The sequence below is a fragment of the Anticarsia gemmatalis genome, chromosome 10 (genome assembly GCF_050436995.1).
Source record: "Anticarsia gemmatalis isolate Benzon Research Colony breed Stoneville strain chromosome 10, ilAntGemm2 primary, whole genome shotgun sequence".
NCBI classification, from domain to species: Eukaryota; Metazoa; Arthropoda; class Insecta; order Lepidoptera; family Erebidae; genus Anticarsia; species Anticarsia gemmatalis.
This window is the reverse complement of record NC_134754.1, coordinates 9,160,908-9,177,170: the sequence shown is the minus strand read 5'-3', so window position 1 is coordinate 9,177,170 and position 16,263 is coordinate 9,160,908. Positions and strand designations below refer to the sequence as shown.

The following is a 16,263-nucleotide window of genomic DNA, read 5'->3' as shown; positions in this document are numbered from 1 at the left end:
AAGAAAAGCCGCACGCACCGTTACACTGTAAAAAAAACTACGTAGGTACTTAAATCTGGACAATGTACATCATTTTTCCTAACGCCATATACCTACCTACAAGATACAATTTTTTATAAAGTGTAGTTGTCGTTAAAACCATCTTTAATTAATACAGTAATTTTGTCATCGATCGCCTCCAAAATTATGTGTAAACAAAAATATTGTTAGGTATTAGTAATTTAATTGGTAGGTAGATATTTACTGAATTTATTGTTTTTAATCAAAGTACCTTCCTAGTAAGTCCGTTTAAATACCTATTTGGAGTTTTGACACGACTTCGATTTTTAATAAGCCAATACTATCACTTAACTTAATAGGCTTAATATGGACATCCTGCCATTTCCCCAGATTAAGAAAATAATTATTTTTGTTAGGCTTACAATGACATCATATACCTCTCCGACTATCAAGTGCACTAAGTTAGGTTAGACTTTAATAATACAAATAATAGTAAGAATATCTACGTAAAAAAATATATTTAGGTTAAGTATTTAGATAGGTAAGTAGTTCGTAAATAAGTCTTTTAAAATAGGTACAAGGAAAGTAGCTTTTGGGTAGTACCTACCTACCTTATTTCGAAGTTTTTCGAGTTCACTTTGAGAACTTTAATTAAACTAAGATTTATGAAACTTGAGTAGATTAATATTATGAAATGAATTAAGTCACTATGTACCCACAAAAACAAACTTAGGTAGGTACGTTCGTAATTATTTTTTCTCAACAGAATAAATCTGTTACGAATAATTTTTTATCCCTATAAAGTCTGGTAAATGCGAAACATTTTTTCAGTTTTGTAGAGCCGACTCAACATTTTAAAATAGCGTGTTGGGTGTAATTAAAAACACCAATTGAAAACGGGAACGAGGATATGGCTACGACGTAAATGGGTCACCGATAATCGCAAGTGAACAAGTCTCTAGGTTACTGGTTACAATATATATTAAAAGAATTCGACTAGATAAGAAAATATCAGTTATCTTAACAAGTGACATTTGAACAGATTTTTCCGACATTTGCAATTATTTTATCTGTTCGATAGTCTATAAGTATGAAGTAAAACTTAAACTGAACTGTTTTTTAAATATGTGTCTCTTACATTTGTCGATCGATAATCTTGAGTAGGTTGTTAGTGCTATGTTGTAGCTACTTTTGAATGAAAGACATGGCGCCTTACTGACGACCGGCATGTATAACAAGGTGCGATTGTGAATGAAGCGAAAAGAGGTGTACTCTACGTTCAGATGAGGTAAATCGCTCTCCATATGCTTTACCTACTTCTTATAGGAGAAACCCTGTCGTTGAGTGTGTAGATGTAATGGCGCATTATATGTTTGATAATAATATATTTACTAAGCAATTCAATAGTATTTATAAGAATCCAAGTTTAGGTCTTATAGAGGGCAAAATCACGTAACATTGCGATTTTGAAATGCAGGGTTTTAAGTACGTACCTACCTACAATGTACTTAAGTAGAGCTTATCCTACTTAAGAAATGTATCTTAACACGTATTGATTTTCATTCTTTTTGCGAACAACACAAGCTAGAGAAAGGTACACTTTTTGTCCGTCCAGCTGCGTGAAAGATATATTACATTTTCAGATTATTTCAGCCTCCTGAAATGTTTTCAACTTTGTACCAAAATCTATCAGCGTAAACTGTAAGAAGAAGTACCAACCACCTAACTACTTAGAATTTACTTTGCATTAGTTTCTGATTCCAAGCATGATCTGGTATTCACTCCAAGGTACTCACGGTCAACTAAAGGTTGATAAGAAAGCAAAAAAATCCTGCCTGATGAACCGAAAAACGTTAATTTATGGTGACACTTCAGCGACGGATGCCTGAAAAAGTTTTGTGACGCGTGCTAAATGTATCGCATAATTTATTCATTGAAAAAAAGCACCGTTAGATAACTTACCAGTGATTTTTCGGTCGGGTTGACCCGAATGCGAGGCTCTGAGTCGTCATCGTCTGGCGTGCACTCGGCGCCGGCCGTTTGGCCCATGGTGAGTGATCGTGGGATCGGGCGGATGGGCTCTACTCGCCGGTGGCCGAGCGCCGAGCGCCGAGGGGCCGAAGCGGCGGTGGCCGCGTGGAGCAGCCCGCGCGTCTGTCGCGCGTCCACTGCCGCGCCGCCACGGCTCCACACAGTTCCCACATAAAGGAGTCAGGTAATAGTGTTGGGAAAACACCATCGACTATAACCTCCAAAGAACTCTACATAACCATGTTTGACACACATCATTTTGAAACGTGCTAATCTTTATACCTACTTAAGTGAAAATAGGTACTTATTTCGCACATCACCTGCTTTGGTACTCAGAACTGCTTTTTATACAGAAACTGAAACATTCGCTTTCGAAAAAGTATGACCGCTTCGTCGTCATTTAATCGTAGCTATAGTAACTAAAATAAAGCATTCAACATCTTACTTAACTACCAATCTTTCAATGCTACCAGCCAGTCAGCAATTGTGTAAACAATGTTATGGAATTTTACTGTTTACTTACTACTATGCTACTTTGTATCAATCGTAACCTTTTATGGAAACGACCTTTGAGACCATTAAACGGATGATGACGTTCAGTCACTTAGTACGTATTGATACAGGCAAATTAATAGCCTCTAAGTACCTAGTTAACTAATCACAACTTTATGAGCTAATATAGGGCAACTCTCCGTAACTGTATCGTGTCAAATATACTTTGGCACGAATCGGATTTTTTGTAATAATTAAAAAAAGTTTGAGTACTAACCCCCGGTTTCTGAAGTACATTTGGCGGTAGTTTATCAATTTAAACTCATATACAAAATAAAAACAATTTAAAAAGATAAACTACCGCTAAATGTGCCTCAGACAACGAGCATTAATTAGTAGCTACGAATGAAATCAATTTTGTAGATTTCTTAACTTTCGTATCAAAGAAGAATTAAGAAAGTCGGAAACGGCTTTTGGTCACGTCAACTAGCAGTTTTTCAATAGAGTAAAGAGTTTATCGATAACCGAGTGTCTCAGGCCTAGAGTGGTGCGCGGTCGATACGCCAGGCGCAGGTCCGCAACGTACAGCTGGGACCTCTGACAGTTCCAACTTGCAAACTTAACCGCTTTTCTACTCAACGGCGTTTTCGCTGTTATTCAATTACTGTCAGCGATAGAACTTCTAAACATCATAACAACTAGGTATTATTTTACACAGATGTTTTGTTGCTTGCTATAGAATATGCAATAGATGTAGTTTTCTGCACCGTGTTTTTTAGTATTAAATATAGTGATTTTTGATTTACGTACTATTGTTGCCGATCTAAGTAAAACAAATGGAGATAAACTTAGTGTAAAATTGATTATCTAATAATGAATATAATGACGCACTTATGCTATACTCAATACTATATCTATATACAATTATACATACCTATTTTATATAATTGAACAAGCAACTGACTGAACAAAATATAAGTAGATACACAGACTAGATTAGTGCACTTACTTAAAAAGAGGCCTAGTTTTTATGGAAGTAAAAAATATTAAAATAGTCAGTATTTATTGTAGTAATCGTGTTTTCCTAAGACGTCTGAATTAACATTGGGAGATGAACGTTCCTCACATCATGTTCGTCCCTTAGTTACATTAATCAACGACCATTAACTCCTTCGTCCCGGGCAACCGGTAACTAAGTTAACGTAAATGTGATTATAACCTGTGCATCTCCAATGTAGGCCTATAAAGATATTATAAAACAGACAAATGATTCACTATATTATAGGATCTGATATTGTGACAAACAGTAACAAATAAAATAAAACTGCACAATATATTAAATTTTTAAAATGAGCGCTTCTTTCCACACAATTTGTACAACTTGTACATCATTGCAATGCCATCTAGCGGGGAATAGAAGTATTATAGTGTGTGCTGCCATCTATGTTAATACACTTAACTATAAAATTGTTAAGTTTGAAATAATATTTTATAGAGGGCGCTACCATGACTCACATTAATAAAATCGGAAAATATCAATAATAACAAGCACATTTCACTGTCGTATTGTATTTTTAAAATAAAATACAATCATTAAATTAATATCGGTTTTTTAACACTGCTTGATCACGAAATTTCGGGTTTACTTCTCGGGTAAAGCATTGTTGGATGGTCGAACATTCGAATTTTCTTTTCAACGTTTTGACCAAAAAAGTGCACGCGTTAAAACGATTCAAAATATTCTATTACTAAAATTAAAAAATGTTTATTCTTTGTCAGACTACAAACGGAAGCGTTACTTAGTTACAATGTTTATATTGCCTAGGTACATTATTGACTTGGCACCTTGTTACTTCATCGAAGTATTTCATGAATATTTCATTATTTCATCAAGCAATTAATTATCTTAATGGAACGAAACTTTATTAACTTGGACGCTTCACGTAAATGTCTCGGAACCTTTCAATTCTGTTTAATATTTTGAGAAGGAACATCATATTGTCGTTCATAAAATAAATAAAAATGGTGGAAGAAAAGGAGCAAGAAAAAGCTAACGCTGAGGATACTGTCGAATTTGGCAGTAAGAAAAACCTCTGTAACGTGGTACACACTGTCAAACCAATCCATACATTTGAGAACATTTTCGGAATATTCTTTTTCCAAATGATAAATGGAGAAATTAAACCTCCCAACTGGAAGATGAAAACTTTCGGTATACTCCTTCTTGTGGGTTACATTATATTATTTTTCTGCACTCTTTCCTTGCCCACTGCTATAACTGGTACTATGAATTTGGTGAATGTCATGGATGAAGTTCCCGGAATAGTGATGCTCATTCAGTACGTAACATGTGCTATAACATCCTCGTTCCTCGTCAATGCGACATATATTCGCATAATAAATGCTTTCGCTGAACTAGACACTATGTTACGTGTCGAAACAATAACTGATTTTTATAAAAAATCACACACGCAAACCGTCAAGTATTTGATAATTTTACTTTTTTCCCATGTCATTAATGGCGTTGCTGATTTCGCGACTGCCGAAGTGCTAAGTATGTCATCCATGGTTGCCTTGCCATTGTACCTTTTCCAGAAACTTGAAATACTGGCGTTTTGTAAGCTTATTGTTATGTTAAAGTGTCGATTAGTGTTGATCAACAACTATTTAACTACGTTCATACAAGATCAAGACAAAAAGAACGTTACGATATTTACGATTAGAGACACGAAGGGTGCCACCGAAGAGAAGTTTAATTTCATTGGAAGAGCTTCAGAGAATAATATGAAAATCAGAGACTTGGCAACGATGTACGATCTTATAGGAAAGATTTGTTCGATGATCAATGAAGTGTTTAACTTTCAAATATTTATGACGCTCGTATCGACGTTTATATTCATAGTCATTACTATCTGGACATCGCTATACTACTATAGAAAGCCTGAAAATTACTCTGGACCGTTGATAAATATTGCTATTTGGTGCTTCAGTGCGATTTATACAGTGGCTGTCATGTCTTTTACCTGCGAACGCATGCTTTTAGTTCGCAACGAAGCTAAGGTGTCTGTCAACAAGGTGATTATGAACTATGATCTGCCGAAGACCATGAGGGTACAAGCGAAAGCATTCATGGAGCTGATCGAAGCCTGGCCTCTGCGTATCTACATCTATGACATGTTTTCCGTAGACATCACGTTAATGCTTAAATTCATTAGTGTGGCCACGACGTACTTGATTGTTATTATACAAATATCTCACTTCGTGTAATGTGTATTAGGGACTAAAGCACTCTACATAATATCAAGTTTATTATTTTAATTATAATATATGATATTTGTTTTCCTTTGGTTACAAATTAAAAGGAAAGTATGTTAAAAGTTAAGGTAAATATAAACTAGGTATTAAGTTAATTGGTAACTATAATTATGTAAAGCACAATCATATAACTTCATTCTTAATGCTATTAAGTAATGTAAAATAATAATTTATTAAAAATGTGTGTCAATTACATTAATCAAATAAATATTGTCTTTAATGGAGTTGTTTAATTTGTTACAATTCCTTCAATTCGTCTAATGAGAGAACGTTAAAGAACCTTCGGACATTCTTCATGATGGACTTCACGCCGTAATCCACTATCGGTGTTCCGAATTCTTCGGCGACCATACGCCAATTGCGATTCATAAAATTCAGGACAGCTCTACCTGTAAAAATAATGATGATCTCAAAACGAATATTATTGTAGCTACTAGCTCGATTCTCTACTGCTACCGAGTACCGACAAGCTAGCTATCAAGAAATTTTGTATGCCAATCTGATTAGCGCCTCTGGCGGGCTCCGTAGGAACTATTTTGGATATACATTTTAAATGTCATATTATTATTCTCTATACTCGACAGTACCGACATTGTATCTTTATACTTAGTAATGTTGTATTAGTACTAATTATTACAGTAATAACAATTTCGACAGAATTTGACCTAAAGCATCTTTTAAAAGTTTTTTGAAGACATTGAAAACTCTTATACAAAATTACTGTCCTATGTGCTCATGACTCATTACTATATTTAATTTATTCTTTAATTGGGTAATTGCATACATTATATGAAATAACCATTTATTAAATATACTTGCTTACAAGTGCATACAAAGTGAAGACTAATGTAACTATTGTAGTTAACGTAATGGTTTTTCACATGATGAGTCTCGTCTAAGGAAATCCTCTTTTAAATGTACAATTATACATGCACTACTCTATATTTTTCACAATAAAGTTATTAATTTAAACTAGTTTTATTTCCAGTCTACAATAAATAGTATAATCTTTGTACATGTGTAAGTTCGTGGGAGGCCTCGTCCATAAATAGACCACTATGCACAATTAGAGCTACTTTGCAAACGTGAACATTGAAAACAATGTGAACCTGTTTAATGCTAACGATAATGATACGCGTATTTTTATTGCCTGTAATTTACAATTATATGGAGCTTTAACATCAGATTTTTTAACTTATTTTAACTCCGAGACTATAAGGACTTAGAATAGATGGATTTTGGATACTATTTTGTTCTGAACTGCAACATGATTTTGTTGTTTGACTATTAATAATTAAATAATCTTAAAAATGTATTTGATCGTTGTATCCAAACTGTTCGCTAGATAATATAGGGTCTGAGTTGACGCTTAATTTTTTTGGTTAAAATTAGTTTTTTATGAGCTTCCTAATGAAAGAAATGGCGAGACTCTCATACTAAAGATTTGCATGAAATAGCTTTGGACAGAGATATGTGGAAAGAGGGAAGGCCTTTGTCCTGCAGTGGGACAATATGGGCTGATAGTAGTAATAATAATGAGCTTCCTACTAAGGCCTTAAATTAAAAACACTTACTCATTCCAGGATTGCCCTTGAAGAGATTAGTCATGTCATATTTCACTCTTCCGTCATATGCATGATTTACTACCGAACTCTCGACCTCCACGTATGTTCGTCCGTTCTTCTCCTTCGAGCCAAACTTAAGGATACTATGCAGTTTTAAATTATCTGTAAATTACAAAAACGTGGCTGTTAGAGGCAAAATTCGCACCTCAATTAAACGACTATTTCAAATATGTTGGCAGTTTTAATTACTTTTGGCGCATTGAGAGGCGCCCATAGCCAGTTGCGCTCACCGGTCGGTAAACGATCTGTGGGTTAAGCAATCATTGGCGCGGTCATTCTATAGATGGCTGACCGCATAGTGGTATTTGAACAGGGCGTCTCCGTGCTTCCGAGGGCACGTTAAAAGTCGGTCCCGGTTGTTGTCTACTAAGATAACAGTCGTTAAGCCACGTCAAAGGCCTTTCGGGCGGCTTGAACAACTTTGACACTAGGTTGACCACTAACCATACGACAAACAAACAAACATTACTTTTGGCCACTTTATTTATTTTGTTAAGCGTTTTATAAGTAAACTGCGAAAAGTAAAAAAAACAAGGAAATTTTGCCATCGTGTGTGATGTTTTCCTGGTAAGGAAATGATTTTAGAAACATAACCGCGAGGTAGGGAGTATAAAGATAGTTATGATTTTATAGAGCTAATACATGCTTGTGATGCGTGTTATTTAAATTGACCTCAAGCAAACTACAATAATTATAAAAAAGCCCAATTTGTAAGCAAACTACAAGAATTATAAAACTTACCAACTGTATTTTTTTACAAAGATTATCTATTGAAAAATACTTATTATTTAACTCACCGCATGTAATAGTAGAGATGCCATCGCCATCAATGGGGAACATTAGAAGAGAACCCGAAGATCGATATTTCCCTCGGATAGTCAAATTGCAATGAAGTTGCGTTTCTAAAATATTATCTTCCAACCTGTAACAATTGCCAAAGTTTTAGGAGCTGATTCATAGTTTATAGATCCTATTACGATGATCCTAGAAAAAAATCGTGGCTCACAGGTAAATATTACAGGTAAAACCTACATAGCATGACTAATCACTCAAAACAAGTTATTAGTTAAGGTAACAAATTAAACTATCTCGGGACCTTGAACGTGAACCATGAATCATGAATGGAATATTTGGGATATTCCATCTCGTCTAAGCTACCAATTCCTCAAAATCACGGGTTTTTACTCCAAACATATTAAGTTTAACTTTAAAATCTTTTATCCGGCGTTATTCGGTGTACGTATAATTTGAAAACTGTATGAGTCAGTGTGATAAAAAATACAATTAAATATATATAACCTTGCAAAATCCACGACGCATGTTTTCAGTCCCTTCGCATAGCCTTGACTGAAATGAATTGTGATTCCAGACAGTGTGAGGTTCAGTCGCTCCAATTTATACGGGTCTAAAGGTTCGAGACCCAGATCTTGAGACCCGCTGGCGAATATCGGAATCACTGATTGCAGAGTATTCTTCAAACATTCCGGGGATAAATCACGGCATGGCCTTTGATATGCAACTGTTAAAAAATTAAACACATTTACAATTTAGGACGGTAATACTTTTGTTCAATTGTATGGAGTGGAAATATCATAAAACGTATTATTATTACGGTATCATGCAAACTTACTTGAAAGACCCCGAGACTCACTAAAAACTAAAAAAATAACAGCAATAATCAAGTTCCAATATTTCATTTTGTCTTAATAACAATTGTTATGCATTTAAATGCTTTCACTGCAGTCACAGACTGACGCAAAATGTCTATTGTAATACTAAATTTATACTACATGATAGCAATTAGGTAAACCGTTTAACCACATAATACATGGAATCGATTAATAAATGATAGGTTTCTATTAAAACTGCCACATTATTCTAATTAGTCTTTATTTTGAGAATACAAATTCTTTTCGGTACTCTTCTTCCTCATTACTATTACCGAACCTAGGATCTATACTAAATTCATCATCGTCGTCAATCGTCGATATAGTTGGTTGTGTGCTTGGTTCATCTGTGTTGCCGCCAAAGATCGAAGATAAGACATCTGGTGGTATGGTGAACCCTATCGTAGTACTTTTGCTTGTCGTAGGCGTCATTGGAGTAGTCCACGACGATGAGGATGTCCAAGGATTCCACGATGTTGAAGAAGGGGTGTCTTTGGTTATCGACGTTGTAGTTTGTCCGTTTGATGACGTTGAAGTATTGGGGTCCGGAAGCAAAGCACACGGTCTTTCCCCTCTTAACTTTACATCTGGAATGAAGATTGATTGATATGAATATGGGGCTGTGTGATATGTTGGCAATACACCAATGACTTTATGAAATTATGTGTGTATTAGAAATAATTATCACTTGTTCCAACGGTGACGAAAAATACTGACAGTTCTTAAAAAACAGACCTTGAAGGTATAGAAAGTCCGTGGTGGACGCAAGGCCTAACCCCTCCCTCATTCCGGGAGGAGACCCTGTCCCAGCAGTGGGATATTAATGGGTTAAATTTCCTTTTATAATTTTTAAACGATGATAAAATATTTGATTAGGTCTAGGATTCCTACAATTTTGAACTAGGCTAAAATAAATATATGACGAAATCCCAAGATTCTTACCAGCTCCACAGCTTATGGCACAATTCAGGTGGCCTCGATTCGTATAAGTGACGTTATTTGTTCCACAAACAGGGTTATATTCAGATGTTACTGGACATGTACTTATACAAAACAATATTTCTTCAGCAGGCACACTTGAAGAGCATCGTTCAAAACGGGCTATTTTCACATCTGGAAAAGTACATAATTCTCAGTGAGTCTAATTGTGTGAGTTTATTCCTATGACTCATTAAGTCTAAGTATTTTCAATTTCGAAACCTAACCCCTTCCTCACTCCGGAAGGAGACCGTTGTTTAGACCTAGGACGAGATGTTTTTAGAAAAAAAAACAATCTTGTTTTGATACGCACAATGTTTTCCTTTAACCAGTGACCCTTCCATTCCTGGGTCTTTTCAAAGGAGGGGTAAGGCCTCGAGTCCACTACGGTAGCCAAGTGCGCATTAGGGACTTAGCACAAGAAGCAATTAAAAAGTTTTACCTTGTCCACAAAGCTGAGCACAGAGCAAATGTCCAGGATTGCTATATGTGACATTGTTGGTTCCACACACAGGGTTCTTTTCTGAAGTGGCAGGACATAATCTTATACATTGTTCCATAGACATGGTCGGGGTAGTTCTAACAGTTGTACTTGATGTAGTTGACCATGAATGGGTTGACTTAGTGGTCGATGTGCTTGTCGGCTTAAAATGACCACATGCGGCGCAAGAGCTATTGCATAAAACTTGTATTTCTGTAAAGAATACGTAAGACTTAAAGAAAACAGCCATGTTTTTTTTATATTTTGGAATGGGAATTGTATAGTAGTGATTGGACTTTTTTAAATCCAGTAAGAGCTCACCTAGTCCGCATTCCTGGGCACATTTTATTCTATCTTTATTTATGTAAGTGACTAGATCTGTTCCGCAGACAGGGCTGTAGTCAGATGTTATGAGACAATTACTCATACATCTCTGGAAGTCTGTCAGAGAAGTAGTACGACCTGTCATCATTGTTGCTTCCGTTGCAGAAGTAGTAGATCGTCCATTGTCGGGGGGTGGCGTAGGGGGACAAGCAAACTTTCTCAATAAATCCACCGCTGTAAAATTTATAATAAATATGAATATATCGACCTACACAATCAAGGGAGAGTTACTGAATTAAATATTATGAAAAATATATCTCGTAAAAATCCATCAATCATCGTATTACTAGGTCTAAATTATTAGTTAACTATTAAGACGTCACACCAAAGCCGATGGCACGCCACGGCACTTATTAGTTGGCGATTGAAACATGTCGGCATTGATGTGTAGACGCCCATAGGTATTTGTATATACTCGTATACACACAAACTTACCAACACCGCACTGCTTAGCGCAATTCAGCTTTCCTATATTGTCATACGTAACAAAATTAGTACCACAAACAGGATTGTATTCATTTGTAGCTTGACAATTTTTTATACAGTCAAGTATAACTTGTGACGCAGTTGTAGTTCTTAGAGGGCCAGTGGTGGAGGATGGGATTCCTCCTGTAGATATAGTATTTGGGTTCCATGTAGATGAACTAGGTTTCGGAGTGGGAACCCCGGTTGGTCTTGTAGCACTCGTAGATCCTTGTGTTGGCCTTGATGTTGTTGTGTCCCACCAATTAGTACTAGGGTCTTTTGTAGGAGATGGTGTAGTTTCCCACCAAGGAAGAGTAGAAGACTCCTCTGTACTGGGCCCTTTTGTTTTAGATGGTGTAGTTTGCCACCACGGAAGGGTAGATGACCCCACTGTACTAGAGCCCTTTGTTTGAGATGGAGTAGTTTGCCACCAAGGAAGAGTAGAAGACTCTTCTGTACTGGGCCCTTTACTTTGAGATGGTGTAGTTTGCCACCACGGTAGAGTAGATGACACCACTGTACTGGGTTCTTTCATAGCAGCTGTCGTTTCCCACCAACCGGGTGTACTTCGAACAGGGCCTTTTGTTGGCTTAGTTACAGCAGGCGTCCACCACCATGGTTTATTAGTAGACACCGTCCGTTTAGGAGTCGTAGGTTTTGTTACACACGATGTTTTAGACCACGGTCCACGGGTCGGTCGCGGGGGGCATCTGCGTACAAGAAGAAAACGTGAAGCATATGGCTGCTTATTCTAAACGTATAGTCAGCAACCCAAACATCCTTAATGACAGATACTTATTAAAATTTCGTTATTAATAGAATCCAATAAATATTAAGATGTTAAGCGACTTTTGTACATGACTGTATTTAGCTACAGAATTCTTAGTACACATTTACAAATATCGTCTAACAAACAATTTCAAGGTAATTAAAAATTTGTTAAATACCTCCAGCCTCGGCAGGGCTTTCTTCCTGGGCCATGCCATCCTATCTCTTCAGAGGAACTACCAGAGCCACTGCCACTACTGTCCGGTCCTGAGTCCGAATCACTTGATTCGTTTGAGTCGTGAAACCGCCGTACGTCTTCATTAGGCTGACGATGTGGACCAAACGGGCCGTGTGGCCAATGCGGGCCGTGGGGCCCAGGAGCACCATGGGGCCCACCGTGAAAATCTCTTCCATGATGAGGGGGAGGAGGTCCATAGTGTCTTGGAAAATATCCACCTTCGACAGCTACACTGCCCAGCACTGCAACTGTAGTTAAAAATTATCTAGTGTTTATATTACTTGGAGTAACGAAATTATCTGTCTTTTTTCGTATCTTTGTACTTTTTATTAAAGCATGTGCAGAATTTGGGCTAAACGTAAGGCTAAATCGAGCAGTCTTTTTACAAAAACCCGATCCATCCGTCTTGTATCGCAATTACGCATTATTCTCTAAGCTTATACAAAACTGGAATGCATCTGGACATATTTCTTATTATGTAAATGAGTTAAAAAGAAAGAAGGGTCATCACTAAAGATGTTAAGCTAAATTTTCATTGTACATATATTTGTCTAAAGTTCTTTGAAGCCTAGTCAAAAAATGCTGTTTATTACTTAAGATAAAAATATGGTTAAATATCCATTACCTTTAATTGTGTTTTTATATGGTATGTAACCAAGGTGGCGTCATATACGGTATTCATAATATTACTTACTAATGGATATTTCTATTAAAATCTCGTAACATTAAAAGGAAGCAAGTTATCGATTTATTCGGTTTACAATATCAATGATGCCGATATTTTGACAATAGGACAAAACGCTTTTTAATTCAAAATAAACTTCCATGAAGCTTGCATATCATTAACGTTTCTGTAAAACACATCTATAGGTCTAATTCAGTTAAATAACTACCAAAACCTAACAAATCGTAAAGATTGTGCGAAAAATTCTTATGTCTTTAATGAAAACTGAAATAAATATCCACAGTATACTTACATCACTCATACGTAAGTTATGTACTTTGATACTCTACATAGTATGCCTATAGTAGCCCATAAATAGGTTACGTCATAAACAATGACTCATAGCACTTCAAAATTCTAATGTCCTTTTTAATTAATCATAAGAACATAATCTAGAACCTCATTAAAAAAATCAAAATGTATGTAAGGTACCAATCAACTTTATGTAGTTTTTAGTCATAAAAGAGATTAGGGCAACAAATATCAATAAGTAAAAGAATTGAATAAACTCTTGTACAAAAGTATAAACTAATTAACCCCGCATACTATAAAATAAATTTAATCATGAAAAATTGCCCGACAATGTCACATTTTCTAAGTAAATCTCCTTGTTCAATTTAGTCCATGTCAGAATCAGTGGTGAATTTATGGGTAATAAATGAGTATATAATAATCCCACTCGTTAGGTACTCGAATAAAAAAAATAGATCTAATCGCCTCAACTTTATTATCATGCCGTTTTATAAACGATTGTGATAATTGAAGCTTTGTTATTTTCACCATTGGCGACCTCTGACGACGGAATGACTCACAAGAACTAACTGTTTGAATCAAAGGTATATTTGGCTGTTTTGTTGCCCAAGTATTTTTTTCAGTCAAGCCTTTCTTTCAACTATGTTAAATTGGCATCCAATTCTACCGGATGCCAGCATTTTACATGGCCTATCGGACGTCCACATACCAGTTACCTACCTGTGTTATAACGAATGATAACCCTAGGTAAGACCTGTCTAAATATAAAAAGTTTTATATATTGGTAATCTGAAATACGACTGTTGTAGCGGTAATTTATGTCTATATACCTACAATTATATCACAAAGTAGGTATGTTCTCGATAACATTTCAACTGTTTTCTGCATAAGTCGTCATTCATCATCAACCTTGATTTTTCCAACCGCATTGGGGTCAGCCCATCTTATAAACTAATACTAATAGTTAACGCTGACTGTTTGCCCAGAGATCGACATTTGACCTCCAGAACAGAGCCTCTATATTTTTTAATCAATCTTATGTCTACAGAACAGAAACTGGACTCTTGTGCTTTACATTGTTCCGTTTCTCGCGTAGGCGTTTGGGAATCCCTGTGATGTGAAAGGAGTGGTTTATAAAAAGTTTTTTCATTTTGGTTATACCTACGTAGCGCTGATGGCATGCAAAGTTTCTCAAGGTAAAACATGTGCTTAAACGATATCGTTGTTGCTTTTAGGCATGTCTGCACTTCCTTCCTTATCTTCCAAAAGTGATATCAAAAATAGCGACTTAAGTAAATACGAATATTAAAAATATAATACTGTTTACACACACATGAAGAGGAGCTCGTGGCTTAGTTAACAATAGCCGCGCGGATCGATCTCTGAAGTTAAGCCACGCTTGCCGAGGTTGTGGTCTGTGGATGGGTGACCATCTTATACAAATCGAGTTCCTCCGTGTTTCGAAAGGCACGTTAAATTGTGGGTCCCGGTTGTCATTTTTGAAGATCTTAGACAGTCGTTATCAGCAGTCAGAAGCTCGAAATCTGACAACCAGTCTTATCGAAGTATATCGTGTTATATCCCAGGTAATTGGGTTGTGGAGGTCAGATAGGCAGTCGCTCCATGTAAAACACTGGTATTCAGCGTCATCCGGTGAGACTAGAAGCCGCGAAGCATAGCTTGGTAAAAAGACTAAGCTGATATGCACATGCTGATTTACACTAAGAGAAGTTAAAAATGTACATTTATTTAAAGCTTTAAGACACAAACGGCGCCGTAAAAGGTAAGATATTTCACTGCTTTAACTTGAGGGTGATAAAGGGACGGAAAGAAAATGTATAACTTAGAACTTAATATAATTACTTATAAATCTTCGCACATCATAAAATTCATTAGAAAATTTACATGTAGTGGCTAGTTATACGAATATTTTGACAAGACATTTACTATTAAACATTATTGTGCTAGGTCAGTGATACTTTTTTGCCGCGAGCCTCATTATCATTAGTAATGATTCCATGCAAATTCGTTCTAATTAGTTATTGCGATCATAAAACATATCAAGATAATAATTTATTAACTTAGGATTATAACAAAAATCAATTGCCTTCTATGTTTCTAACTGCTATAAAAAGTACCTTTAGCTAGAAATGTTGTACTTAATTAATAAGTACAAGGAAATCACACACAACTGCCTTAATATAATAGAAGCCGCGAAGCATAGCTTGGTAAAAAGACTAAGCTGAATACCACTGTTTTTAATTAACTATTTTCTTTTATGCAAGTATTTCAAAAAATACGTGAATATTCACTTACGAACCATTTCGTTATCATTGATAACATGAACAGTTATAATTACTAAGTGCATTGATAAAATTATTTTTGTAATAGCTATTTTTAAGTAACGGTCAAGGTGAAAATTGACCTGTGGCTAGGTTTCAAAACATCTTTATATCTATCAGCTAGCTAATCAGTTGTAATTTAGATCGTTGGTTCTATTAAATTAATTATTTTATGCTATTTATTTAATGCAAGTATTTCAAAAAATACGTGAATATTTACTTACCAATTAACACAATAAGCTTCATTGTCACCGGATAAAAAATCAGGTCACGAAAACATCGTCGAAAAATTTTAACACAACACCCAAAACATACGAAGTCCGTTTATAAAATGACCAGCATCTTCAGAACACGTGTGTCTGTTTTATAAGGTTTAAAAAAATCCCCACCACTATTATTTTCCTCGTATATAACCCGTTTCATCTCACTTACGAACTATTTCGTTATCATTGATAACATGAACAGTTATAATTACTAAGTGCATTGATAAAATTATTTTTG

At 35.8% G+C, this 16,263-nt stretch overlaps 4 protein-coding genes across 7 annotated transcripts in view; 1 reads left to right on the top strand and 3 right to left on the bottom strand.

The window, feature by feature from the left end:
• The window catches only part of LOC142976325 (monocarboxylate transporter 9), a 35,749-nt gene extending 33,574 nt beyond the window's left edge, over positions 1-2,175 (bottom strand). For all 4 annotated transcript variants that reach the window (XM_076119611.1, XM_076119612.1, XM_076119615.1 and 1 more), the window contains exon 1: positions 1,963-2,175. In XM_076119611.1, coding sequence (XP_075975726.1) covers positions 1,963-2,049 — 87 coding nt within the window. In that variant the 5' untranslated portion in view covers positions 2,050-2,175. The remainder of the gene's footprint in view (positions 1-1,962) is intronic.
• A 2,341-nt stretch (positions 2,176-4,516) lies between these two features.
• Positions 4,517-5,791, top strand: LOC142976022 (uncharacterized). The gene has a single exon (XM_076119210.1). It carries the CDS (start codon positions 4,546-4,548, stop codon positions 5,788-5,790), a length of 1,245 nt encoding a protein of 414 aa, XP_075975325.1. The 5' UTR covers positions 4,517-4,545; the 3' UTR covers position 5,791.
• Positions 5,792-6,025: 234 nt separating this feature from the next.
• On the bottom strand, positions 6,026-9,225 carry LOC142976232 (protein takeout-like). The gene is made up of 5 exons (XM_076119515.1): positions 9,094-9,225; positions 8,763-8,982; positions 8,261-8,385; positions 7,413-7,565; positions 6,026-6,227 (listed from the first exon to the last, which is right to left on the bottom strand). Exons 1-5 carry the CDS (start codon positions 9,158-9,160, stop codon positions 6,076-6,078), a joined length of 717 nt encoding a protein of 238 aa, XP_075975630.1. The 5' UTR covers positions 9,161-9,225; the 3' UTR covers positions 6,026-6,075.
• Positions 9,226-9,336: 111 nt separating this feature from the next.
• On the bottom strand, positions 9,337-16,263 carry LOC142976219 (uncharacterized). The gene is made up of 7 exons (XM_076119498.1): positions 15,987-16,263; positions 12,386-12,692; positions 11,409-12,148; positions 10,911-11,147; positions 10,551-10,802; positions 10,073-10,243; positions 9,337-9,717 (listed from the first exon to the last, which is right to left on the bottom strand). Exons 1-7 carry the CDS (start codon positions 16,006-16,008, stop codon positions 9,353-9,355), a joined length of 2,094 nt encoding a protein of 697 aa, XP_075975613.1. The 5' UTR covers positions 16,009-16,263; the 3' UTR covers positions 9,337-9,352.